At 48.4% G+C, this 26,486-nt stretch overlaps 1 protein-coding gene across 1 annotated transcript in view; it reads left to right on the top strand.

Moving 5' to 3' along the window:
* oplah (5-oxoprolinase, ATP-hydrolysing) overlaps positions 1-26,486 on the top strand; it is a 91,971-nt gene that overhangs the window by 9,797 nt on the left and 55,688 nt on the right. The window contains exons 6-11 of the mRNA XM_038796478.1: positions 2,955-3,241; positions 7,852-7,964; positions 9,935-10,105; positions 11,728-11,871; positions 15,907-16,045; positions 25,800-25,912. Of these exons, the coding sequence (XP_038652406.1) occupies positions 2,955-3,241; positions 7,852-7,964; positions 9,935-10,105; positions 11,728-11,871; positions 15,907-16,045; positions 25,800-25,912 (967 nt within the window). The remainder of the gene's footprint in view (positions 1-2,954; positions 3,242-7,851; positions 7,965-9,934; positions 10,106-11,727; positions 11,872-15,906; positions 16,046-25,799; positions 25,913-26,486) is intronic.

Genomic DNA, 26,486 nt, shown 5'->3' with positions numbered 1-26,486 from the left:
AAAGGAATTCTTTAATTTAAAGAGCTCTGAGGAAAGAGCACTGGGACTAATTTGATAGCTCTTTCAAAGAGTCCGAATAGGCACGATGGGCTGAATGGTCTCCTCCTGAACTCTGTGATTCAATGTTCAGCGCTCATACCTACTTGGGGTCCTCAGACCCCCTAACAGGCAGCACATAGGCAGCTGCAGTTATGTCTCAGAATAATAGAGGAACGGTAGCATAATGTCATATTGTTGCACTAGTAATCCGAAGCCTGGGCCATTGATGCAGAGACACGAGTTCAAATCCCAGCATAGAAGCAAGGGGAATGCAAATTACATTCAATCATAAATCTGGAATTATAATAATATAATCTTTATTGAATGAATGAAAAATGAAATGAAATAAAAATCGCTTATTGTCACGAGTAGGCTTCAAATGAAGTTACTGTGAAAAGCTCCTAGTCGCCACATTCCGGCGCCTGTTTGGGTAGGCTGGTACGGGAATGTCCAATTCACCGAACAACATATCTTTCAGGACTTGTGGGAAGAAACCGGAGCACCCGGAGGAAACCCACGCAGACACGGGGAGAATGTGCAGTCTCCGCACAGACCCTGGGACCCTGGAGCTGTGAAGCAACAGTGCTAACCACTGTGCTACTGTAATACATTTAGTACCCTCATCCAAATCATTAATATATAATGGGAACAGTTGGGGTGTTAGCACAGATCCCTGCGGTACCCCACTAGTCACTGCCTGCCTTTGGAAAATGACCCGTTTAGTCCTCTTTGTTTCCTGTCTGCCAACCAGTTTTCGATCCATTTCAATACACTACTCCCAAACCCATGCTTGTTAATTTTACACGCTAATCTCTCATGTGGGACCTTGTTGAAGCCTTCAGAAAGTCCAAATAAACCCCATCCACTGGCTCCCCCTCATCAACTCTACTAGTTACTTCATCGAAGGATTCCATTCGTTCTCTTGAGCACTATTTCCCTATGGTAAAGCCATGCTGACTCTGTCCGAATCTGCCCTTGTTTTCTAAGTGCTCTGCTGTTCACTAATGTCCACTGGGAAATAAATCTGCCGTCCTTAACCGTTCAGCTCTATCTGTGACGCCAGACCCACAGCAATGTGGTTGATCATTAACTGCCTTAGGGCAAGCACTGAGGAGGCACTGCACTGTCAGAGGGTCAGTACTGAGGGAGTGCTGCACTGTCAGATGGTCAGTTCTGAGGGAGCCCTGCACTGTCAGAGGGTCAGTACTGAGGGAGCCCTGCACTGTCAGAGGGTCAGTACTGAGGGAGTGCCGCACTGTCAGAGGGTCAGTACTGAGGGAGGGCCGCACTGTCAGAGGGTCAGTATTGAGGGAGTGCTGCACTGTCAGAGGGTCAGTACTGAGGGAGTGCTGCACAGTCAGAGGGTCAGTACTGAGGGAGTGCCGCACTGTCAGAGGGTCAGTACTGAGGGAGTGCTGCACTGTCAGAGGGTCAGTTCTGAGGGAGCCCTGCACTGTCAGAGGGTCAGTACTGAGCGAGTGCTGCACTGTCAGAGGGTCAGTACTGAGGGAGTGCTGCACTGTCAGAGGGTCAGTTCTGAGGGAGCCCTGCACTGTCAGAGGGTCAGTACTGAGGGAGCCCTGCACTGTCAGAGGGTCAGTACTGAGGGAGTGCTGCACTGTCAGAGGGTCAGTACTGAGGGAGTGCTGCACTGTCAGAGGGTCAGTACTGAGGGAGTGCTGCACTGTCAGATGGTCAGTTCTGAGGGAGCCCTGCACTGTCAGAGGGTCAGTACTGAGGGAGCCCTGCACTGTCAGAGGGTCAGTACTGAGGGAGTGCCGCACTGTCAGAGGGTCAGTACTGAGGGAGGGCCGCACTGTCAGAGGGTCAGTATTGAGGGAGTGCTGCACTGTCAGAGGGTCAGTACTGAGGGAGTGCTGCACAGTCAGAGGGTCAGTACTGAGGGAGTGCCGCACTGTCAGAGGGTCAGTACTGAGGGAGTGCTGCACTGTCAGAGGGTCAGTTCTGAGGGAGCCCTGCACTGTCAGAGGGTCAGTACTGAGGGAGTGCTGCACTGTCAGAGGGTCAGTACTGAGGGAGTGCTGCACTGTCAGAGGGTCAGTTCTGAGGGAGCCCTGCACTGTCAGAGGGTCAGTACTGAGGGAGCCCTGCACTGTCAGAGGGTCAGTACTGAGGGAGTGCTGCACTGTCAGAGGGTCAGTACTGAGGGAGTGCTGCACTGTCAGAGGGTCAGTACTGAGGGAGTGCTGCACTGTCAGAGGGTCAGTACTGAGGGAGTGCCGCACTGTCAGAGGGTCAGTTCTGAGGGAGTGCCGCACTGTCAGAGGGTCAGTACTGAGGGAGTGCCGCACTGTCAGAGGGTCAGTTCTGAGGGAGTGCTGCAGTGTCATCTTCCCAATGCCCCCTCTTGGGTGGAAGTGAACAAAGAAAAGTACAGCACTGGAACAGGCCCTTTGGCCCTCCAAGCCTTTGCCGACCATGATGCGCTGACTAACTACGATCAAATGGTACTACTCAAAGTAGAGCTGGGGCGTTATTTTGAACCAATATTAAACCGGCAAGCAACATTGCTAAAAGTGTTGACCTAGTCATCGTCACATTGTTGTTGGGGGATTTGCTCTGTTTAATTCACTTCCCTTTTAAAAGAGTACTTCATTGGTTGTAATGCTTTTGGAGGTCCTGAGTTTGTGAAAGGTGCTGTAGATGTTCAGGCTCATCGATTTTCAAATTTGAATACTTTGTATTGTTTTTCTGAATCCTAAAGCCAAAAAAGATAATGGGACAGGCCAACAAAAGTTTGGTTCAGTGGCTTTAAGGAGGATATTAAATAAGGAGAGAGAGAGGTGGGGAGGTTTTTGTGATGGAATTTCAGACCTTTGAACCCAGGAGCTCATGAGGACCCAGCTGTCAGTTGATGCACCATTTAACCTGACCATCCGGTATTGGTTTCCCAGGGGGCCCACTCACCATCACCGATGCCAACCTTTGCCTCGGGAGACTGTTGCCAGATTATTTCCCCAAAATCTTTGGAGCCACGGAGGACCAGCCGCTGTGGAGAGAAGGGGCTCTCGAGGGGTTCCAGAAGGTTGCGGAACAGGTCAACACCTTCCTCCATGACCAATCGGAGGGTGGTGAGGAGAAGGGCTCTGGCCAATCGCAGATGACCGTGGAAGAAGTTGCCCTGGGGTTCGTCCGGGTGGCCAATGAATCAATGTGTCGACCAATCAGAGCTCTTACTCAGGTATATCATGAATCATTTGGATGATGGTGGAGCAAGTTCAGGTATACTGGCATAGTGGGTAAAACAGCTGTACAGGTACATCAATACAGATTGGTTACAGGTATACTCATGCAGGTATATGCAAAGATACAGCTGTACAGGTACATTTACAACTAGTTAGTAATGTAAGTAAATTTGCTAACTGCTGGTACAGATAAGTTACATTCGAGACACGTAAGTGCCAGGCAATGACCATCTCCTACAAGAGAAGATCTAACCACCGCCCCATGACAGTCAATGGCATCACCATCGCTGAATCCCCACAATCAACATCCTGGGGGGGTTACCATTGATCAGAAACGGAACTGGGCTAGCCACATTAATACTGTGCCCCCCCCCCCCCCCCCCATTCCCCGGTCCACAATCTACAAGGCACAAGTCAGGATTGTAATGGAAAACTCTCCACTTGCCAGGATGAGTGCAGCTCCAACAACACTAAAGCTCGACACCATCCAGGACAAAGGAACCCACTTGATTGCACAAACATTCAGACCCTGCACCACAGGCAAACAGTGGTAGCTGTGTGTACCATCTACAAGATGCACTGCAGTAACTCATCAAGGTTCCTTCAACAGCACCTTCCAAACCCAAGACCACTACCATCTAGAAGGACAAGGGCAGCAGATACCTGGAAACCCCACCACCTGGAGGTTCCGCTCCAAGTCATTCACCACCCTGACTTGGGAATATATCGCCGTTCCTTCACTGTCACTGGGGCAAAATCCTGGAATTCCCTCCCTAACAGCACAGTGGGTGTACCTACACCTTGAGGACTGCAGCGGTTCAAGAGAGCAACTAGGGATAGGCAATAAATGCTGGCCTAACCAGCGACGCCCACATCCCGTAAATGAATTTCGAAAAATTACTGCGTGATTTATTTCACAAACCTCATTGCCAAAGGGGCTCTCCGTTGCTCTGTTCAACCAATGTTCATATTGTAACACATACTTTTAAATTGATCCTTGGCAAATTCTCCCCCATTGTCAATTAGGAATTTAGCCAGTGCTCCCAGTCCAACTCATCTGTTTTTCCATTATCTTGTTCATAATTACCTTTTTATCTTTGCTATATATTACTGTCAACTAAATCTAGTGCCATGTCTATCAAGTGTAAGAGAAAAATGTTCTTGTCCTTATCCCATACTTCCAAGCCCATTGCTACAACTTCATGTCTCTTGCCAATGACAGATCACTATGGGGCGTAATAGTGTCCATAGAATCATAAAATCTCTACAAGTGCCGAAGGAGGCCATTCGGCCCATCAAGTCTGCACCGAGGCCTGCTTCCCCCAACCGATCTCCGTAACCCCACCTAACTGCCGGTGCAGACTCGATGGGCCGAATGGCCTCCTTCTGCACTGTAAATTCTATGATTCTAACTTGCACATCCCTGGACACTTAAGGGGCAATTTTAGCACGGCCAATCCACCTAACTTGCACATCTTTGGACTGTGCACCTTGATCAGGTCGTCTCTCAGTTTTCCCTGCTCCAGCGAAAACAACCCAAGCCTCTCCAAGCTCTGTTCAGAACTTAAGTGAACTTCAGATCCCAGGCAACATGCTGGTGAATCTTCTCTGCACCTCCTCCAGTGCAATTACAGTCTTCCTCTAATGTGGCGACCAGATCTGTACACTGCACTCCAGCTGTGGCCTCTCAAAGTTCCATACAACTCCAACAGAACCTCCCTGCTTTTGTAATCTGTGCCTCAATTGATAAAGGCAAGTGTCCCATATGCCTCACCATCCTATTAACTTTCCCTTCTACTTCAGAAATCTATGGACAAACGTGTCAAGGTCCCTTTGTTCCTCAGAACTTCCTAGTGTCATGCCATTCATTGAATACTTCCTTGTCAAATTACTCCTTCCAAAGTGTATCACCTCACACTTTCAGGGTTAAATTCTATCTGCCACTTACCTGGCCATTTGACCATCCCGTTGATATCTTCCTGTAACCCAAGAAACTCAACCTCACTGTCAACCACCCGGCCAATCTTTGTATCATCCGCAAATTTACTGATCCTATCCCCCACATTGTCATCTATGTCATTTATATAAATGACAAATAATAGTGGATCCAGTACGCCACTGGACACTGGTTTCCAGTCACTAAAGCAGCCGTCTGGCATCACCTTCTGTTTCCTACAGCTAAACCAATTTTTAATTCACTGTATCAAGGTTCCCTGTATCCCATGTGCATTTGCCTTTTTTTTTTATAAGTCTCCCATGTGGGACGTTGTTAAAAGTGTGACATTATACAAGTGTACAGCGTGTGAAGAGTTAATGTTATGCTAAACCTAGCCATTGGAGGGAGTGAAGGAACAGTACTATAAATTGCACTGGCTCTTTGGGAAGGAGATTGGACTGGAGCTGAAGAAGGTCAGATTCATAGTGTATTGCAGAGTCAGTTAAGATATAATAGTTATAATTAGTAGATAGAGATAATGTTAGTGTTGTTTAATTCTTACATGTGTGTTTGCTATTCAGAATAAGTGTCGACCTCAAATTTAGTAGTGTTAATAAAATTATAGAATTTTATAGAATTTACAGTGCAGGAGGAGGCCATTCGGCCCATCGGGTCTGCACCGGCCCTTACAATGATCACCCTACTGAAGCCCACGTATCTACCCTATCCCTGTAACCCAACAACCCCCACTTAACCTTTTTAGGACACTAAGGGCAATTTAGCATGGCCAATCCACCTAACCCGCACATCTTTGGACTGTGGGAGGAAACCAGAGCACCCGGAGGAAACCCACGCAGACACAGGGAGAACTCCACACAGGCAGTGACCCAGCCGGGAATCGAACCTGGGACCCTGGAGCTGTGAAGCAATTGTGCTAATCACTATGCTACCGTGCTGCCCTAATAATAATCGCTTATTGTCACAAGTCGGCTTCAATGAAGTTACTGTGAAAAGCCCCTAGTCGCCACATTCCAGCGCCTGTTCGGGGAGACCGGTACGGGAATTGCACCAGCGCTGCTGGCATTGTTTAGCATTACAAGCCAACTGTTTAGCCCACTGTGCTAAACCAGCCCCCAATATGTAAATAACCTTTATTGTCACAAGTAAATTTACATTAACACTGCAATGAAGTTACTGTGAAAAGCCCCTAGTCGCCACATTCCGGCACCTGTTTGGGTACACAGAGGGAGAATTCTCAACTGGTACGGGAATTGAACCTGTGCTGCTGGCCTTGTTTTGCATCACACACCAGCTGTCTAGCCCACTGAGCTAAACAAGCCACTAAATTAGTGCTTCAAAAGAGCTTTGTGTATCTTTGTGATCACTACCCCTTCCATCCTGGAAACCCCTCACAAAGATCACCACAAAGAACTTTGCTGAAATCCATGTAAACTACATCAACTGCACTACCCTCATCTACACACCTGGCCACCTCAAAACACTCAATCAAATTTGTTAGGTATGAGCCCCCTCTGACAAAGCCGTGCTTACTTTTCCTAATCAAACTGTGCCTCTTCAAGTGGCGACAGAGTCTCTCCTTCAGAACTTTCTCCAATAGATTCCCTAGACATGAGACAGGTCCCCTGACTGTTCTCCACAACCTTTCTTAAATAGTGGGACCACATTAGCTGCTCTCCAGTCCTCTGGCACCTCCCCCATAGCCAGAGAGGAATGAAACATTTGGGTCAGAGCCCCGGCAATCTCCTCCCTCGCCTCCCCCAGCACCTGGGACACAATTCATCCGGACCTGGAGATTTGTCCACTTTTAATCCTGCCACCACCTCCAATACCTTTTCACTCCCTATGTCAATTTGTTCAAGAACCTCACAGTCTCTCTTCCCCAAGTTCCATACCCACATCCTCATTCCCTTGGGTGAAGACGGATGTGAAATATTCGTTTCAACACCATACAATGTCCTCTGGCTCCATCCACAGATTCCCCCCCTTGCTCCCTAATGGGCCCTACTATTTTCCTGATTATCCACTTCCCATTGATATACTTATTTTTGGGATTTTCCCTACTTTTACCAGCCAGAGCTTTCTCATATTATTTTCTTTCCTGTTACTCAGCCAACTTTATACCCATGTTCCAACTGTACCTTTTATTCCATGTTCCAACTGTACCTTTTATTCCATGTTCCAACTGTACCTTTTATTCCATGTTCCAACTGTACCTTTTATTCCATGTTCCAACTGTACCTTTTATTCCATGTTCCAACTGTACCTTTGATTCCATGTTCCAACTGTACCTTTGATTCCATGTTTCAACTGTACCTTTTATTCCATGTTCCAACTGTACCTTTTATTCCATGTTCCAATTGTACCTTTTATTCCATGTTCCAATTGTACCTTTTATTCCATGTTCCAATTGTACCTTTTATTCCATGAGCTATGACTCTTCTCACAAGTGGCACTCTATTAATTGCAATTTGAAGAGTGGACATGGAGAGAGAAGAAGAGATGGGTGGGGATGAGCAGGTATAGGGTGTCACACAGAGAGGGGACAGGGTATGTTGGACATATATTCCGCTCTGGGTTAGTGTCCACCACCTCACCGATTTATTGCATTCGCTGATATCAAACCATTTGTTTTCCTCCACCCTATCATAGGCCAAAGGTCATGATACCTCGCGACACATTCTGGCATGTTTCGGCGGTGCTGGAGGGCAGCATGCCTGTGCTATTGCCAGGTCACTGGGCATGAAAACAGTCTTCATTCACAAGTAGGTGCTGGATTCAAGCAGTGTGGCTGTGATTAGTTTCTCTCCCATCACTGGGCAGTGAAAAACTGAACTGATTGTATCAACTCTCACTCTGTCCTTCTACTTCGCTCTCCCTGCCTCGCTCCCTGCCTCGCTCCCTGCCACGCTCCCTGCCTCTCTCCCTGCCTCGCTCTCCCTGCCTCGCTCCCTGCCTCGCTCCCTCTGCCTCGCTCCCTGCCTCGCTCCCTGCCACGCTCTCCCTGCCTCTCTCCCTGCCTCTCTCCCTGCCTCTCTCCCTGCCTCACTCTCCCTGCCTCACTCTCCCTGCCACGCTCTCCCTGCCTCTCTCCCTGCCTCTCTCCCTGCCTCTCTCCCTGCCTCACTCTCCCTGCCTCACTCTCCCTGCCACGCTCTCCCTGCCTCTCTCCCTGCCTCGCTCCCTGCCACGCTCTCCCTGCCTCTCTCCCTGCCTCTCTCCCTGCCTCTCTCCCTGCCTCACTCTCCCTGCCTCACTCTCCCTGCCACGCTCTCCCTGCCTCGCTCTCCCTGCCTCGCTCCCTGCCTCGCTCCCTGCCTCGCTCTCCCTGCCTCGCTCTCCCTGCCTCGCTCTCCCTGCCTCGCTCTCCCTGCCTCGCTCCCTGCCTCGCTCCCTGCCTCGCTCCCTGCCTCGCTCTCCCTGCCTCGCTCTCCCTGCCTCGCTCCCTGCCTCGCTCCCTGCCTCGCTCCCTGCCTCGCTCCCTGCCACGCTCTCCCTGCCTCGCTCCCTGCCACGCTCTCCCTGCCACGCTCTCCCTGCCTCGCTCTCCCTGCCTCGCTCTCCCCTGCCTCACTCTCCCTGCCTCGCTCCCTGCCTCGCTCTCCCTGCCTCGCTCCCTGCCTCGCTCTCCCTGCCTCACTCTCCCTGCCTCACTCTCCCTGCCTCGCTCTCCCTGCCTCGCTCTCCCTGCCTCGCTCTCCCTGCCTCGCTCTCCCTGCCTCGCTCTCCCTGCCTCGCTCTCTCTGTCTCGCTCTCCCAGCCTCGCTCTCCCTGCCTCGCTCCCTGCCTCGCTCCCTGCCTCGCTCTCCCTGCCGCTCTCCCTGCCTCACTCTCCCTGCCTCGCTCTCCCTGCCTCGCTCTCCCTGCCTCGCTCTCCCTGCCTCGCTCTCCCTGCCTCGCTCTCTCTGTCTCGCTCTCCCAGCCTCGCTCTCCCTGCCTCGCTCCCTGCCACGCTCTCCCTGCCTCGCTCTTCATTACTCCATGTCTGGCTATTGTTTCTTTCACATTATCCATCTCTCGCTCTCTCTGTTGTGTACTTTGTCACATTCTCAGGCAATCTCTCATCTTAATCTCGCTATCAGAACTTGGCTCCTGTTTATATATCTTTATCTCTCTCTCTGACTCCGTCTCACTGACTCTGTCTCACTTCTTCTCTCACTGTCTCCGTCTAACACTCTGCCTTTCGCTGTCTCTCTTTCCCTCTCCTGTCTCACCCTCCCTCTCTCCCTCACTCACTGTCTCACCCTCCCTCTGTCCCTCACTCACTGTCTCACCCTCCCCCTCTCCCTCACTCACTGTCTCACCCTCTCGCTGTCCCTCACTCACTGTCTCACCCTCTCTCTGTCCCTCACTCACTGTCTCACCCTCTCTCTGTCCCTCACTCACTGTCTCACCCTCCCTCTCTCCCTCACTCACTGTCTCACCCTCTCTCTGTCCCTCACTCACTGTCTCACCCTCCCTCTCTCCCTCACTCACTGTCTCACCCTCTCGCTGTCCCTCACTCACTGTCTCACCCTCCGTCTGTCCCTCACTCACAGTCTCGCCCTCTCTCTTTCCCTCTCATGTCTCACCCTCCCTCTCTCACTCACTCACTGTCTCACCCTCTCTCTGTCCGTCACTCACTGTCTCACCCTCCCTCTTTCCCTCACTCACTGTCTCACCCTCTCTCTGTCCCTCACTCACTGTCTCACCCTCCCTCTCTGTCCCTCACTCACTGTCTCTCCCTCTCTCTCAGGTACAGCAGTATACTATCGGCCTATGGGATGGCCTTGGCGGATGTAGTCCATGAAGCGCAGGAACCATGCAGTGCGGTTTATGAAGCAGAGTCCTATTCTTTGCTGGATGATAGGGTAGCAGTGCTGGAGGAGCAGTGTGTGGCCGCACTCTGTGCTCAGGGATTTCACAGGTACCTGCTGATTACCTTTGCCTCGGTTAACCACATGACAAAGTTGAACCATCCCAGTCAAAACCCTGATAAAATTAGCTCCCGATTCAGCTCGGTGTCACGTTTATTTGATCATGTTTTGTTGTGCTGAAGGGACTATGTAATTATATGTATCTACATTCTATTTCTATTGTTGCATTTAAGTTGTCAGCAATCAGAATGAGCCCCAAGGAGCTTCTGGATGTGGATGTTGTGTAAACCTTTGCGTTCAATTGTTTAACTGATTCATTAAACTTGATGACTCTGACCACAAGGATCCTTTCATGGACTTTATTAAAAGTTCAGTTATTTAATCGTGCGGGGGGGTAATCAGAGAAAGATTACTACACAGAGGGTGCTCATTGTGGATGGGGAGGGTCAGTACTGAGGGAACGCTGCACTGTCAGAGGGTCAGTACTGAGGGAACGCCGCACTGTCAGAGGGTCAGTACTGAGGGAGCGCTGCACTGTCAGAGGGTCAGTACTGAGGGAGAGCCGCACTGTCAGAGGGTCAGTACTGAGGGAGTGCTGCACTGTCAGAGGGTCAGTACTGAGGGAGTGCTGCACTGTCAGAGGGTCAGTACTGAGGGAGTGCTGCACTGTCAGAGGGTCAGTACTGAGGGAGTGCTGCACTGTCAGAGGGTCAGTACTGAGGGAGTGCCGCACTGTCAGAGGGTCAGTACTGAGGGAGTGCCGCACTGTCAGAGGGTCAGTACTGAGGGAGTGCTGCACTGTCAGAGGGTCAGTACTGAGGGAGCCCTGCACTGTCAGAGGGTCAGTACTGAGGGAGTGCTGCACTGTCAGAGGGTCAGTACTGAGGGAGCGCTGCACTGTCAGAGGGTCGGTATTGAGGGAGAGCTGCACTGTCAGAGGGTCAGTACTGAGGGAGTGCTGCACTGTCTGAGGGTCAGTACTGCGGGAGTGCTGCACTGGCAGAGGGTCAGTACTGATGGAGTGCCGCACTGTCAGAGGGTCAGTACTGAGGGAGTGCTGCACTGTCAGAGAGTCAGTACTGAGGGAGTGCTGCACTGTCAGAGGGTCAGTACTGAGGGAGTGCTGTACTGTCAGAGGGTCAGTACTGAGGGAGTGCCGCACTGTCAGAGGGTCAGTACTGAGGGAGTGCCGCACTGTCAGAGGGTCAGTACGGAGGGAGTGCTGCACTGTCAGAGGGTCAGTACCGAGGCAGTGCTGCACTGTCAGAGGGTCAGTACCGAGGCAGTGCTGCACTGTCAGAGGGTCAGTACCGAGGCAGTGCTGCACTGTCAGGGGGCAGAAAGGAATGCTGGTGGACAGAAATCTGTTCTCCGTAATAGTGACCATAAAGCTACCAGATTGGGATCAAAACCCAATTGCTTCACTGATGTTTCAGGGGAGGAAGTCTGTTGTCTTCCCCCTTTCTGGGCTGTTGTGTGTTCAACACCTGCTGTCTGACAGGTCCATTCATTCTACTTAAAGTGGTGGCTAAAGCCGAATTGCTCGCACCACCTTCTCAAGGCGCCTGAGATGCACAGGGCAAAAAAATCCTGTCCTGCTGGTTACCCTCACATACTGGAAATATTTGGGGAAATGATTGTTTGATTAGTCTGTGCTTGCCGTGGTTTTCAGGTGTCAGATTAGCACCGAGGCGTTCCTCCACCTGCGATACGACCGTACCGACTGTGCCCTCATGTGCTCTGCCAATGGTTACCCTGCCCACCAGGATTCTGACTCCTGTCGCTATGGAGACTTTCGGGCTGCCTTCACTAGCAGGTTAGAAAATTCTGCATCAGTTGGGATTCCGAGTTCTGCTACGGATCGGTGGGTCGGGAGTTTGGGATTAATTTCTATGCCATTTGATTGAAATTTACACGATAGAATTTATTCCCTTTTATCCCCAGAGCATCCTGAGGATGCACATCCCATTCTCATCACCACATTATGGATTTGGAAGAATCAGACCGGGTCCATCTGTGTTTCCAGAATTCTACAGGAATGGACGCTGATTTTATTAAAAAATGCCACCTTAAAACCTTATAGAGTCACGCAGTCATAGATGTTTACAGTATGGAAACAGGCCCTTCGGCCCAGCTTGTCCATGCTGCCCAGTTTCTATCACAAAGCTAATCCCACTTGCCGGCATTTGGCCCATATCCCTCTATACCCACCCTGCCCATGTAAGTGTCTAACTGTTTTTTAAAAGACAAAATTGTACCCACATCTACCACTGCCTCTGGCAGCTCGTTCCCGATGCTCACCACCCTCTGTGTGAATAAATGTCACCTTTGCTCTCTTTTGTATCTCTCTCCTCTCGCCTTAAACTTTTGCCGTCATGGGGCACCCATCCAGTAACCTTTCACCTTAAAACCCCATGGGGAACATAGGAACTTCGCAATCAGGAGCAGAAGGGGGCAATTCACCCGTTCGCGCCCGCTCCCCCATTCAATCAGATCACGGCTGATCTCTTCCTGGTCTCAAACCTGCTTATAGGAGGGACGTCCCACTTTTCACCTTAAAACCCTATCATTCGATACTGAGACCTTTCGCCCTGAATTCCGTGGATCATCCCATATTGTGGCCCTTCACCCTGCTACCCCATGTTTGATCCCACACTCTGACTATTGCTTGGTACCACAGCCTGTTAGCCCTTGTAACCCTAAATCATGATACACCAAGGGGGTGCGGGATTGTAACCTTTCCAATGAACTTTGATTCGGGAGCTATGAGGAGCAGGCAGGAAGCGAGTAAAGGCAATAATCAGATCAGTTGGCAATGATATTGAATGGCAGAGATTGGTCATTGCAGGGGACGGGAGGTGTAAGGGACTTGCTGGTGTTGGTAGATTGTGTGTGGGAGGGTGGGTGTCAGTACATTGTGTGGGGGGGGTCGGATTCGGGAGATTATATGGGGGGGTGTCAGTAGATTGTGTGGGGGGTGGGTGTCGGTTGTGATTGTGTGGGGGGTGGGTGTCGGTTGTGTGTGTGTGGGGGTGGGTGTCGGGAGATTGTGTGTGGGGGTGGGTGTCGGGAGATTGTGTGGGGGGTGGGTGTCGGTAGATTGTGTGGGGGGGTCGGAGTCGGGAGATTATATGGGGGGGTGTCAGTAGATTGTGTGGGGGGTGGGTGTCGGGAGATTGTGTGTGGGGGTGGGTGTCAGTAGATTGTGTGGGGGGTGGGTGTCGGGAGATTGTGTGTGGGGGTGGGTGTCGGGAGATTGTGTGTGGGGGTGGGTGTCGGGAGATTGTGAGTGGGGTGTTGGTAGATTGTGTGGAGGGTGCGTGTCGGGAGATTGCGTGGGGGTGAGTGGGTGTCGGGAGATTGCGTGGGGGGGGTGGGTGTCGGGAGATTGCGTGGGGGGGGGTGGGTGTCGGGAGATTGCGTGGGGGGGGTGGGTGTCGGGAGATTGCGTGCGGGGGGTGGGTGGCGGGAGATTGTGAGTGGGGTGTTGGTAGATTGTGTGGAGGGTGCGTGTCGGGAGATTGCGTGGGGGTGAGTGGGTGTCGGGAGATTGTGTGTGGGGGGGTGGGTGTCGGGAGATTGCGTGGGGGGGGTGGGTGGCGGGAGATTGTGTGTAGGGAGAGTGGTTGTCGGGAGATTGCGTGGGGGGGTGGGTGCTGGGAGATTGTGTGTGGGAGGGTGGGTGTCGGGAGATTGTCTGTGGGGTGGGTGGGTGTCGGGAGATTGTCTGTGGGAGGGTGGGTGTCGGGAGATTGTCTGTGGGGTGGGTGGGTGTCGGGAGATTGTCTGTGGGGGGGTGGGTGTCGGGAGATTGTGTGTAGGGGGATGGGTGTCGGGAGATTGCGTGGGGGGGGGTGGTTGTCGGTAGATTTTGTGTAGGGGGATGGGTGTCGGGAGATTGCGTGGGGGGGTGGGTGTCGGGAGATTGTCTGTGGGGGGGTGGGTGTCGGGAGATTGTGTGTGTGGGGGTGGGTGTCGGGAGATTGTGTGTGGCGGAGTGGGTGTCGGTAGATTGTGTGTAGGGGGATGGGTGTTGGGAGATTGCGTGGGGGGGGTCGGTGTCGGGAGATTGTGTGAGGGGGGGGTCGGTGTCGGGAGATTGTGTGGGGGGTGGGTATCGGTAGATTGGGTGTGGTGGGGGTGGGTGTCGGGAGTTTTGTGTGGGGGGGAGATTGTGTGGGGGGAGGTGGGTGTTGGGAGACTGTGTGGGGGTTGTGGGTGACTGGAGATTGTGTGGGAGGGGGTCGTGAGATTGTGTGTGGGGGGTATCGGGTGTCGGAAGATTCGGTGGGGGGGTCAGTGTCGGGAGATTGGGTGGGGTCAGTGTCGGGCGATTGTGTGTGTGGGGGGTGCCATGTGATTGTGTGTGGGGGGTTGGTGTCGATAGATTGTGTGGGTGGATCGTGAGGTGGGGTCAGTGTCGGGAGATCGTGAGGTGGGGCCAGTGTCGGGAGATTGTGTGGGGGGGTGGGTGTCGGGAGACTGTGTGGGGGGGGTGGGTGTCGGGAGACTGTGTGTGGGGGGGTGTCGGGAGATTGTGTAGGAGGGGGTCGGGAGATTGTGTGGAGGGGTCGGGTGTCGAGAGATTGGGTGGGGGGTTCAGTGTCGGTAGATTGGGTAGGTGGGTCTGTATCGGGAGATTGTGTGGGATCATGGGAGTCGGTAGATTGGGTGGGGGGGTGGGTGTCGGGTTATTGAGTGGGGGGTCAGTGTTGGGAGATTGTGTGGGGGGGGTCAGTGTCGGTAGTGTCATGAGAATGTTGCTTTAAGAAATGTTTGACTGCTCATGTTACTGCAGTGATGTCAGAGTGTGGGTGGAGCTGAGCTCTGGCTCTGCTTTTTAGTTTCTCTTTGAAAAAAGGTTGGGTGTGTCTGTGTCTTTTTGGTTTTGTTTTCAGTGTTGGAGCTGAAGCCAGACCAAGCAGGTGTACTGCTGTTCTCTCTGCCATCAAAAGACTATCTCTTGATCATTTGGTGAATTCAGAATTCTAAATGTTTTCAGTAGTGAATGTAAACCTGATGTGCTTCAGTTAAAAGGTATTTATTTTATCTCCTGGATGTTGTTTGGGAAGATATTAGGAATACTTAGTGTTGTATTCTTTGGGGGTTGTATTTGAATTAATGGTTGCTAAGATGTTCACTATGTTTTGAAAAGGTTAACTTGAGTTCATAGAATAAACATTGTTTTGTTTGAAAATATACTTTTCCATTTCTGCTGTACCACACCTGTAGAGTGGGCCATGTGCTCCCCATACCACAATCTATTAAACGTTGTGGGTCAGGTGAACTCCATGATACACTTTGGGCTTCTCTAAACCTTGGCCCATAACAGTAGACTGTGTGTGGGGGGGGTGGGTGTCGGGAGTTTGTGTGGGGGTGATCAGTGTCGGTAGATTGGGTGGGGTGATCAGTGTCGGGAATTTGTGTGGGGGTGATCAGTGTCGGTAGATTGGGTGGGGTGATCAGTGTCGGGAATTTGTGTGGGGGTGATCAGTGTCGGGAGTTTGTGTGGGGTGATCAGTGTCGGGAGTTTGTGTGGGGGTAATCAGTGTCGGGAGTTTGTGTGGGGTGATCAGGGTCGGTAGATTGGGTGGGAGAGGTCAGTGTCGGGAGTTTGTGTGGGGGTGATCAGTGTCGGGAGTTTGTGTGGGGGTGATCAGTGTCGGGAGTTTGTGTGGGGTGATCAGTGTCGGTAGATTGGGTGGGAGAGGTCAGTGTCGGGAGTTTGTGTGGGGGGGTGGTGGGTGTCGGTAGGTTGTGTGGGGAGGTGATCAGTGATGGTAAAGTATTGAGTCTAACGGGATGTGTGGGAATTTGCAGCTCCGATTCTGACACCATGCTGTATTGCCAGGTACATGAAGGAGTTTGGCTTCGTAATACCGGAACGGCCAATCATTGTGGACGACATTCGTGTGCGTGGCAGCGCCAAGTCAGGCATCCATTCAGAAGAGAAAATGAAGCCTAGTGGGAGAGAAGCTGGTGTGGAAACTGTACGTGGGTTACTGGCACAAGTGTTAACCCATTAGCCCAGTGGGCTTTGACAAAGGGTCATCTGGACTCGAAACGTCAGCTCCTTTCCCTCCCTACAGATGCTGCCAGACCTGCTGAGATTTTCCAGCATTTTCTCTTTGGTCACTGACTAAACCCGGTCTCTATTCATTAACCCGGTCTCTTCATTAACCCAGTCACTGACTAAACCCGGTCTCTATTCATTAACCCGGTCTCTTCATTAACCCAGTCACTGACTAAACCCGGTCTCTATTCATTAACCCGGTCTCTTCATTAACCCAGTCACTGACTAAACCTGGTCTCTATTCATTAACCCAGTCACTGACTAAACCCGGTCTCTATTCATTAACCCGGTCTCTTCATTAACCCAGTCACTGACTAAACCCGGTCTCTTCATTAACCCAGTCACTGACTAAACCTGGTCTCTATTCATTAACCCGGTCTCTTCATTAACCCAGTCACTGACTAAACCTGGTCTCTATTCATTAACCCAGTCACTGACTAAACCTGGTCTCTATTCATTAACCCAGTCACTGACTAAACCTGGTATCTATTCATTAACCCAGTCACTGACTAAACCTGGTATCTATTCATTAACCCGGTCTCTTCTTTAACCCAGTCACTGACTAAACCTGGTCTCTATTCATTAACCCAGTCACTGACTAAACCTGGTCTCTATTCATTAACCCGGTCTCTTCATTAACCCAGTCACTGACTAAACCTGGTCTCTATTCATTAACCCAGTCACCGACTGACACTGGCCGTATGGTCGATAGAGCCGAGGATTACTGTGGACTCCAGGAAGGTATCAATGGACTGGTCAGGTGGGCCGAAAAGTGGCAAATGTAATTCAGTCTGCAAAAGAGTGAGATGATGCAACTATGGAGGTCAAACAAGGTTAAGGATTGTACAATGAATGGGAAAATAGTGAAAGGTGTTGAGAAGTGAAGGATCTTCGGGTAACTATCCTCAAATTCCTGAGTAACTATGATTCTCTTGGACGGGTCTCACTCTCGCGTCATCTCTGGATAGTTACCCTTGTGGTGTTAGTACGTGTTTTTGTCACCATGTTGAATGCTTTGCCTCCCCACTGGCCCCGCTGGTTAACTCAATAGTAGGAACGGACTATTAAGGGACGAAACTGCTGAGAAAGAACACGAGACAGCTGTGATCTGCGTAGATGTGATATCTGTGTGATATTGCCTTGCAATAAAATATTATTCTGGAGATGCTATCGATGATAGATGAGACTGCTTGGGATGCGTCCCGGAAGACAAACCTCCCCGCAAGTCTCAGTGCTGCACATGTTCTAGCCAGTCTGCCAGGCTAGTAACAGCGTCCACCTCAACCCAGACGGAAGAGGAGACCAAACAGACGATATTATGTTCCCTATTGGGAGCTGGATCTGGGTCCAGACCACAAAGACCAGCATCTCCAATAGTCAATGCCACAATCACTGCTATAGAAGAACGGCTGGCCCACCTGGCAGGACAAGTAGTAACTCTGGAAACCCAGACCCAGATGGTAAGAAATACCTGAAAGGGAACTTGGGAAAGGTGACTGAAACCAATCTGGGTGTGCAATAAGCGAAGAAACATCCGATTCGACCACCTTCATGGAAGGGGTCGTTATCGAGCCCAGCTACGACGGGACAGCAGTTAAAGAAGTGACGATCCACTATCCCATCCATGGGTTGTTCTGCAGACTATGTAATACCCCAACATGGGATTGTTTAACAATCATATGACCAAGAAACATCAGATTTAAACCATCAGAACCAAATGCTAACGATGCAGCAAACCGGGCGAGTACCATGCTATCGCCTGCCTCGATGCAAAGGGGAAAGGCAGCCGGTTCCGGCCGGTGCCTTCGGCTGCAGCATTTGTGAGAAAAGGTTCACGACCAAAATAGTCCTCGCGCAACACGAGCACCCAGCTCTGCGGAATGAGAAAAGGTTCCAGCCCTCCAAAGACTTATCCAGGCCGGGGAGGAGTGACCACAAGTGGTCCTCAGAGGAGGTTTCAATCTTGAGGGAACTAGTGGTTAGATTTGAAGGACATCGGTGCATCAATAAAGAGATTGCCAGCGTCCTGAAAACGAAGCCTGCGAAACAAATCGCGGTCACACGCAGAATTCTGCAGAACACCCAAACGGAGGCCCCAGTGGTAACAGCGGGCAATCTTGCAGAATCCAAGCCTGAGGGGGAGACGAGGAACCCCAGTACGTCAAACCAATGCCCAAAGAGAGCGATCAGACCACCGACACCTGTCCCACAACACAGGGACGTGGATGATCAGCTCACAAAAGCTGAACAGTTACGGGGCGTGAGGAATGACCCCGACAGCTGGGCTCTGGGTATTGGGATAACAGAGAGCATCACTGACTTGCTGCTGGAAGGGCCTCACAAAGGTCAGATAAGAAGGAACAAGAAGGAGAAGTGCAAAGCTAATAACGGCGCATGCAAAAGATGGGCCACCTGGAAATCAGTCTTTCGAGCGACCCAAATGCTCTACAAGACCAATAGGCTCCGGCTGGCTAGACAGATTATTGGCGCCCCATCCACATCCACCTGTCCTCTACCGAAAGAGGAGCTCGAACGTTGCTTTCGAGAGAAGCCCTCAAAACCCAATAACAAGGCGAACTTGAGCAAATTCGCCACCTTCGAAGGCAGTACCAATAATTGGGAGTTGATAAAACCAATTGAAGGAGAAGAAGTAACAAAGGCAATCAAGGGCATAGACGAGGAAAGCGCATCCGGCCTGGATGACATGAAATCGATAGACATCCAGGACATGCGCGACAAGGACAAAACACGACTACCTCGGCTCGTCTCCCTTTGGTTAAAATCAGCGTCAATCCCTGAATCACTCAAAAAGAGTAGAACGGTCTTGATTCCTAAGTGCGAGGATCAAGAACGCCTGAATGACATAGACAACTGGCGCCCAATTACCATCGGTCCTATGCTGCTTCATCTGTTCACTAATGACATGTGAGAGTACCTTTTTAAGAAGTGGATGTTTATTGAATAGCTGCAGTGTTGTCAGAGTGTGGGTGGAGCTGGGCTGTCTGTCTTTCACTTTTGTTTTTGAGCAGGCAGCTACAGTGTGCTTAGTTTCGTTTTGAGAGCTGGATAGCTGCAGGAAAAGCAAGCGGCTGTATAAGGATCTCTCTGCAATCTAAAGACTGTTTCCAGGTCATTTGAGGATTTCAAAGTGATAACTGCTCTCAGTAGAGAATGTAAACCTGATCTCTGTGTTTAAAAGGGTCTTTTGTCTTATGGATAGTGTAGGGAAAGATTAAGGGTTACTTATAGAGTACTGTATTCTTTGGGGGGAGTATTTTAGGTGATAGTTGCTAAGATGTTTACTATGTGTGTTTAAAAAATGTTAATGGGATTCGTAGAATAAACATTGTTTTTGTTTTAAAAATACCTTTAGCTCTCTGTTGCACCCCACACCTGCAAAGTGGGCCCTTGTGCTGCCCAATCTATTAAAGGTTGTGGGTCAGGTGAACTCCATGGTACACTTTGGTGTTCTCTAAACCCTGGCCCATAACAAATTGGGGGCTCGTCCGGGATAAAAGTTGATCTATTGGGTTGGCTTTGTGAACTTAAAAGAGAGTGAGGGATGAGCATATTGTGGTTCCTTTTCAGGTGCGGTATACTAGTTTAAGTGGGGAATGTGTTGTGGTGAATGGCTCTTTCAGAGGCTCTGTAGTTTTTGGGGGTGGAGACGGTCACACGCAGTACCTTAAGAACAGAGACTAAAAATAGGGTTTTAGATTTGGCAAAAACATGACAGTTAACATTACCTGACAGAATGCGAAAAGAAGAGGGACTTACGGTGCTAGCTGAGCACTTTAAATTGCCTGAGATACAGTCTGACTCGTTAGAAACGGCAAAAATACAGTTATAAATCAAGCAACTTTGAACATGAAAAATAATTAAAGCAGCTTGAATACGCAATGAGAGAAAAAGAAAGAGAAAGGGAGATACAGATCAAGGGGGAAAGAAAAAGGGAGGAAAAAGAAAAGGAGAGAGATGAAAGAAACAAAGAAAGAATAGCCCTAGCAGAACAAAAAAAGAGATAGGGAGGTATAGATCAGGGAAAAAGAGAGAGGAAAGGGGAAAAGAGAGTTTGAACTTCAGAAAATGGCCATGAAACATGACAGTCAGTTAAAATTGGCGCATGTAAAGGGAAATGTACAGTTGGAGGATAGTGATGAGGATAAAGTGAAAGAGCGACATAGTTGAAGGCTTGGTGGGGATCTATTTAAATATGTCCAAGCATTGCCAAGGATTGATGAGAAGGAGGCAGAAGCCTTTTTCATTTCATTTGAGAAGGTGGCTAAGCAAATGAAATGTCCACAGGACATGTGGGTATTACTGATTCAAACAAAGCTGGTAGGTAGGGCTAGTGAAGTGTTTGCATCGCTACCGGAGAGGGAGGTATGAGGAGGTGAAAAAACGCATCTTGGGTGCATATGAACTAGTGCCTGAAGCCTACAGACAAAGGTTTAGAAATTTACCAGGAAGGAACCTGGTTAAACACACATGGAGTTTATACAAGGATCAAACAGAGTAATTTTGATAGGTGGATAAGGGCTTTGAAAATAGACCAAATTCTCTTAGAGAAATTATGCTTTTGGGGGAGTTTAAAAATTCAATTCCTGATATAGTGAGAACTCGTGTGGAAGAGCAAATGGTTAAAACTGCGAGGTTAGCAGCAGAAATGGCAGATGATTATGAATTAGTTCAGAAATCACAGCTTGGTTTCCGACATCAGTTTCAGCCTGTGACGGCTAGAAACTGGGGAAAAGAGAAATACTCAAGTGGTAAAGGTAAAGTGACCTGATGGGAGATAATAAGGAGAGTGTACCTCAGATTAAAAATGAAATCCAGGAGGGTGGAAGAAAAATGAAAAGTTGCAAATGTTTTCACTGTAATAAACTAGGCCATGTAAAGTCACAGTGTTGGTGGTTGAAGAAAAGCACTGGGAAGGCTGATGTGGTAAAACAGGATAAAACATTGGGGTTTGTTAAAGTGGTAAAGGAAAGCCCAAGGGAAGCGAAGGAGGTGCAAACGATTGTACAGCCTGATCAAGAGGTGATTGATAAGAAGGTGCCGGATGTCTTTAAAGAATTTACTTGTGTGGGTAAAGTTTACTCATGTGTACCAGAAGGAGCAGGTAAAGAAGTCACAATTTTAAGAGATACAGGAGCTAGTCAATCTTTAATGGTAAGAGATGAGGAGTTATGTAGTTTGGGAGAATATTGCCAGAAAAGGTGGTAATACGTGGAATTCAGGGTGAGAAGAGTAATGTTGAATTATATAAGGTAAGGTTGGAAAGTCCAGTGAAGAGTGGTGAAGTGGTAGTAGGAGTAATAGAGAAATTATCTTGTCCAGGAATACAGTTTATCTTGGGTAATGATATCGCTGGATCGCAGGTGGGAGTGATTAATACTGTGGTTGATAAGCCAGTGGAAAATCAGACAACTGAAGTGTTGAAGGACGAATATCCTGTGATTTTTTTGGATTGTGTAGGTCGCAAAGTCACAGGTTAAGACAAGAAGAGAAATCAGAGAGTGAAGATAAAGTTGACGTTCAATTATCAGAAATGATTTTTGATCAGATGGTTGAAAAAGAAAAGGTGGAGGATGAGGCAGATATTTTTAGTTCAGGAAAATTGACGGAGTTACAACAGAACGATATAGAAATAAAACGGATGTATCAGAAAGCATACATGGAAGAGGAATCTGCGTGTATACCAGAAAGTAATGACCGTAAAAATTATGTCTTGATGAGAAAATGGAGAACTTTACATATACAGGTGGATGAAAAGTGGGCAGAAGTTCATCAAGTGGTATTGCCGGTAGGGTATAGAAAGGAGGTGTTGCGCGTTACACATGAGGTGGTAAGGAAAACTCAAGCTAAAATTCAAAAACATTTTTATTGGCCTGGACTGCATAAAGATGTAGTTAAATTTTGTTGATCATGTCATACATGCCAAGTGATAGGGAAACCCCAAGCAGTGATAAAACCAGCGCCCTTAATACCCATTCCAGCATTTGAGAACCTTTTTCAAGGGTCTTAATTGATTACGTAGGACCGCTTCCTAAAACGAAAAGTGGAATCAATATCTTTTAACAATAATGGATGTGTCAACTAGGTTTCCAGAGGCCATTCCAGTACGTAATATTACAGCTAAAAGGATTGTGGAGGAGTTACTTAAATTCTTTACTAGATATGGACTACCCACAGAAATACAATCAGATTAAGGGTCAAATTTTTACCTCAAGGTTATTCAAAGAAGTTATGGATATAAAACAATTTAAATCAACTGCATACCATCCAGAATGGCAGGGAGCGTTAGAAAGGTGGCATCAGACATTAAAGACAATGTTGAGGGCTTATTGTCAAGATTATCCAGAGGATTGGGATAAAGGAATTCCATTCGTATTGTTTGCAATTAGGGATGCACCTAATGATTCAACCAAATTCTGTCCTTTTGAACTAATTTTTGGTCATGAGGTAAGAGGGCCACTTAAATTGATTCAGTAAAAATAGGTGAGTGAGAAATCGGAACTTACATTATTGGATTACGTGTCAAATTTTAGGGAACGATAATATAGAGCAGGTGAATTGGCAAAACAGCATTTAAAAGTTGCACAAAATGTGATGAAACAGGTAGCGGACAAGAAATCTAAAGTTCGTAGTTTTGCCAGTGGAGATAAAGTTTTAGTATTGCTACCAGTGGTAGGTGAACCTTTGAAAGCAAGGTTTTGTGGATCAGATTGAAAGAAAATTAAGTGAGGTGAATTATGTGGTAAGAACGCCGGATAGAAGGAAAACTCACCATGTGTGTCATGCGAATATGCTTAAAAGGTACTTTGAAAGGGAAGGAGAGCAAATGGAGGAGGTTTTAATGATTCTAACTCAAAGTGAACAACCAAATCCAGATTACTTTGAATTTGACATACCTCAAATTAAATTGGAAAACAAGGATGTTCTTAAAAATTGGGATAAATTGTTCAGTAACCTTCCAGAGGAAAAATAAACTGACCTGAAAGAGTTATTGATATCACATGGGCAAGTTTGTGGAGATAAGTTGGGAAGCACTAAAATGGCTATACATGATGTAGATGTGGGAAATGTTGTTGCAATTAAACAACATCCATATAAAATTGGGACAGGTTAACAAAGAAATTGAGAATGCTTAAAAATGGCAGAATTGAAGTGAGTTGCAGCCAATGGAGCTCACCCATAGTGATGGTACCTAAACCCGACGGTACCCAACGGTTGTATTTGAACTATAGAAAAGTTAATGCAGTTACAAGAACGGACTCTTATCCTATCCCACGTTTGGAGGATTGCATTGAGAAAGTGGGACAATCAGCTTTTATTTCCAAACTGGATTTACTTAAAGGTTACTGGCAGGTACCTTTAGCCGAAAGGGCGAAGGAAATTTCAGCTTTTGTGACTCCAGATGGTAAATACCAATTCAAAGTTATGCCATTTGGCATGAAAAACGCCCCAGCCACATTTCAATGGTTAACTAACAAAGTCGTTTCAGGATTACCCAATTGTGCGATATACATCGACGATCTGGTAATTTTCAGCCAGACATGGAAAGAACATTTAAAACATCTGATGGAGTTATTCGATCGACTTCAGGAGGCGGGTTTGGTGGTAAACCTAGCCAAAAGTGAATTTGGAAAAGCCCAAGTCACTTTCCTTGGCCATACAATCGGACAGGGTCGAATGGTCCCACGGGATGTGAAAACAAAAGTTATTGGGGAGTTTCCAAAACCCTTGACACAAAGGGAAATAATGCAATTTCCTGGCATGAGTGTATTCTCCCGGAAATATGTGCTTTATTTTAGTAGTGTGGTTGCTCCACCGATGGACTTGCTGAGGAAACGTCGAAAATTTCTGTGGACAGCAGAGTTTCAACAGGCATTTGACTGCCTGAAAGCTGTGATAACCAATGCTCCTGTGTTGGAGAATTACAAGGGACTCTGATCAGATTGAACTAAAGTATCTGACTTTAAAGAGAAAGGCCAAGACATAGAGAAATGGATGGATCGTGCAGAGACCTTCTTGTTCAATGAGACTGTCAATCGAGAAGGATTCCAGTTGGAGGAAGAAGAACTAAAATGGACTATGTTGTTATAAATGTTTGCGTGTTTTGTTTTGTTAAAAAAAACGTATATTCACTGTCCACCTGTGCTGGTCATGATGCCCTAACTAAAATAAAACCCTTCTGCCCGTACTCAGTCTACATCCCTCTATTTCCTCCCTATTCATCTACCCATCCAGATGCCTCTTAAATGTGGCTAATGTGCCGGCTTCCACCACATCCTCTAGCAGCGCGTTCCAGGCACCCACCACTCTCTGCGTGAAAAGCGTACCCCGCACATCCAGACATAGGAACAGCTTCTTCCCCACAGCTACAAGACTCCTCAACGACTCCCCCTTGGACTGATCTGTTCCCTGTAAGAACACTATTCATGACGCCCTGTGCTGCTCTTGCGCATGTATTTGCTTTGTTTGGCCCCTTGTCCCGCACTGTAACCAATCACTGTTTGTTGATGTGCCATTTGTCAATGTTCTCTGTTGATTATTCTTTTGTCTACCATATACGTACTGGGTTACGTTCCCTCGGACACAGAAAATACTTTTCACTGAACTTTGGTACATGTGACAATAAATCAAATCAATCAATAAATCTCCCTTAAACTTTCCCCCTCTCATCTTGAACCTGTGCCCTGTGTAATTGACACTTCCATCCTTGGAAAAAGCATCTATCCACCCTGCCTGTGCCTCTCATAATTTTGTTGACCTCTGTCAGGTCTCCCCTCAGCCTCCATCTTTCTAGTGAAAATAATCCTAGTTTATTCAACCTCTCCTCATAACCAACACCCTCGAGACCAGGTAACATCCTGGTGAATCTTCTTTGCTCTCTCTCCAAAGCTTCCACGTCCTTCTGATAATGTGGTGACAAGAACTGCACGCAATACTCCAAATGCAGCCTAACCAGGGTTTTATATAGCTGCAACATGATTTCCCAACTCCTGTACTCAATCCCCTGGCTGATGAAGATAAGCATGCCATATAAGAACATAAGAACTAGGAGAAGGTGTAGCCATCTGGCCCCTCGAGCCTGCTCCGCCATTCAATGAGATCATGGCTGATCTTTTGTGGACTCAGCTCCACTTTCCGGCCTGAACACCATAACCCTTAATCCCTTTATTCTTCAAAAAAACTTTCTATCTTTATCTTGAAAACATTTAATGAAGGAGCCTCAACTGCTTCACTGGGCAAGGAATTCCATAGATTCACAACCCTTTGGGTGAAGAAGTTCCTCCTAAACTCAGTCCTAAATCTACTTCCCCTTATTTTGAGGCTATGCCCCCTAGTTCTGCTTTCACCCGCCAGTGGAAACAACCTGCCCGCATCGATCCTATCTATTCCCTTCCTAATTTTATGTTTCTATAAGATCCCCCCGCATCCTTCTAGAGAGAGGAGGCCTTCAATCTCTATAGTTTAACTAAAGCCTCGGTCAGGGTGTATGTTAACTGGTAGCCCAGCGTGTAAAGTTGTTCCTCAACTCCCCTGATCAGGTCCTGAAGGTCCTGAGCATATTCCAATATTCAGACAGCACTCCAGAGTTTGAAATCACAATACAATGACCTCTGCTGTAGGTTGAAACCTTTTCTTTCTTTACTGGTCGGCAGGTGGTAAAGTGTTACTTTGATGATGGTTATCTAGATACCCCTGTATACCTACTGGAGGAGCTGTCGTGTGATAACACCATTCCTGGACCTGCAATCATCATTGATAAAAACAGGTAGGAAGCTGTGTGTGTGTATGTGCGTGTTCATGTTCATGTGAGAGTGTACGTATTTGGCTGTGTGTCCATTTGAGTGCATGTGTGTATCTGAAAAACTGGGCAGGGTATTACCCAGACAGACTGGGCAGGGTATTACTCTGACAAACTGGGCAGGGTATTACCCAGACAGACTGGGCAGGGTATTACTCTGACAAACGGGGCAGGGTATTACTCTGACAAACTGGGCAGGGTATTACTCTGACAGACTGGGCAGGGTATTACTCTGACAAACTGGGCAGGGTATTACCCAGACAAACTGGGCAGGGTATTACTCTGACAGACTGGGCAGGGTATTACCCAGACAGACTGGGCAGGGTATTACTCTGGCAAACTGGGCAGGGTATTACCCAGACAAACTGGGCAGGGTATTACTCTGACAGACTGGGCAGGGTATTACCCAGACAGACTGGGCAGGGTATTACTCTGACAGACTGGGCAGGGTATTACTCTGACAAACTGGGCAGGGTATTACACAGACAAACTGGGCAGGGTATTACTCTGACAAACTGGGCAGGGTATTAACCAGACAGAC

This window comes from Scyliorhinus canicula, chromosome 5 (assembly GCF_902713615.1).
Source record: "Scyliorhinus canicula chromosome 5, sScyCan1.1, whole genome shotgun sequence".
NCBI classification, from domain to species: domain Eukaryota; kingdom Metazoa; phylum Chordata; class Chondrichthyes; order Carcharhiniformes; family Scyliorhinidae; genus Scyliorhinus; species Scyliorhinus canicula.
Note: the sequence above shows the minus strand (reverse complement) of the source record. Positions and strands in the feature narration are given on the sequence as shown.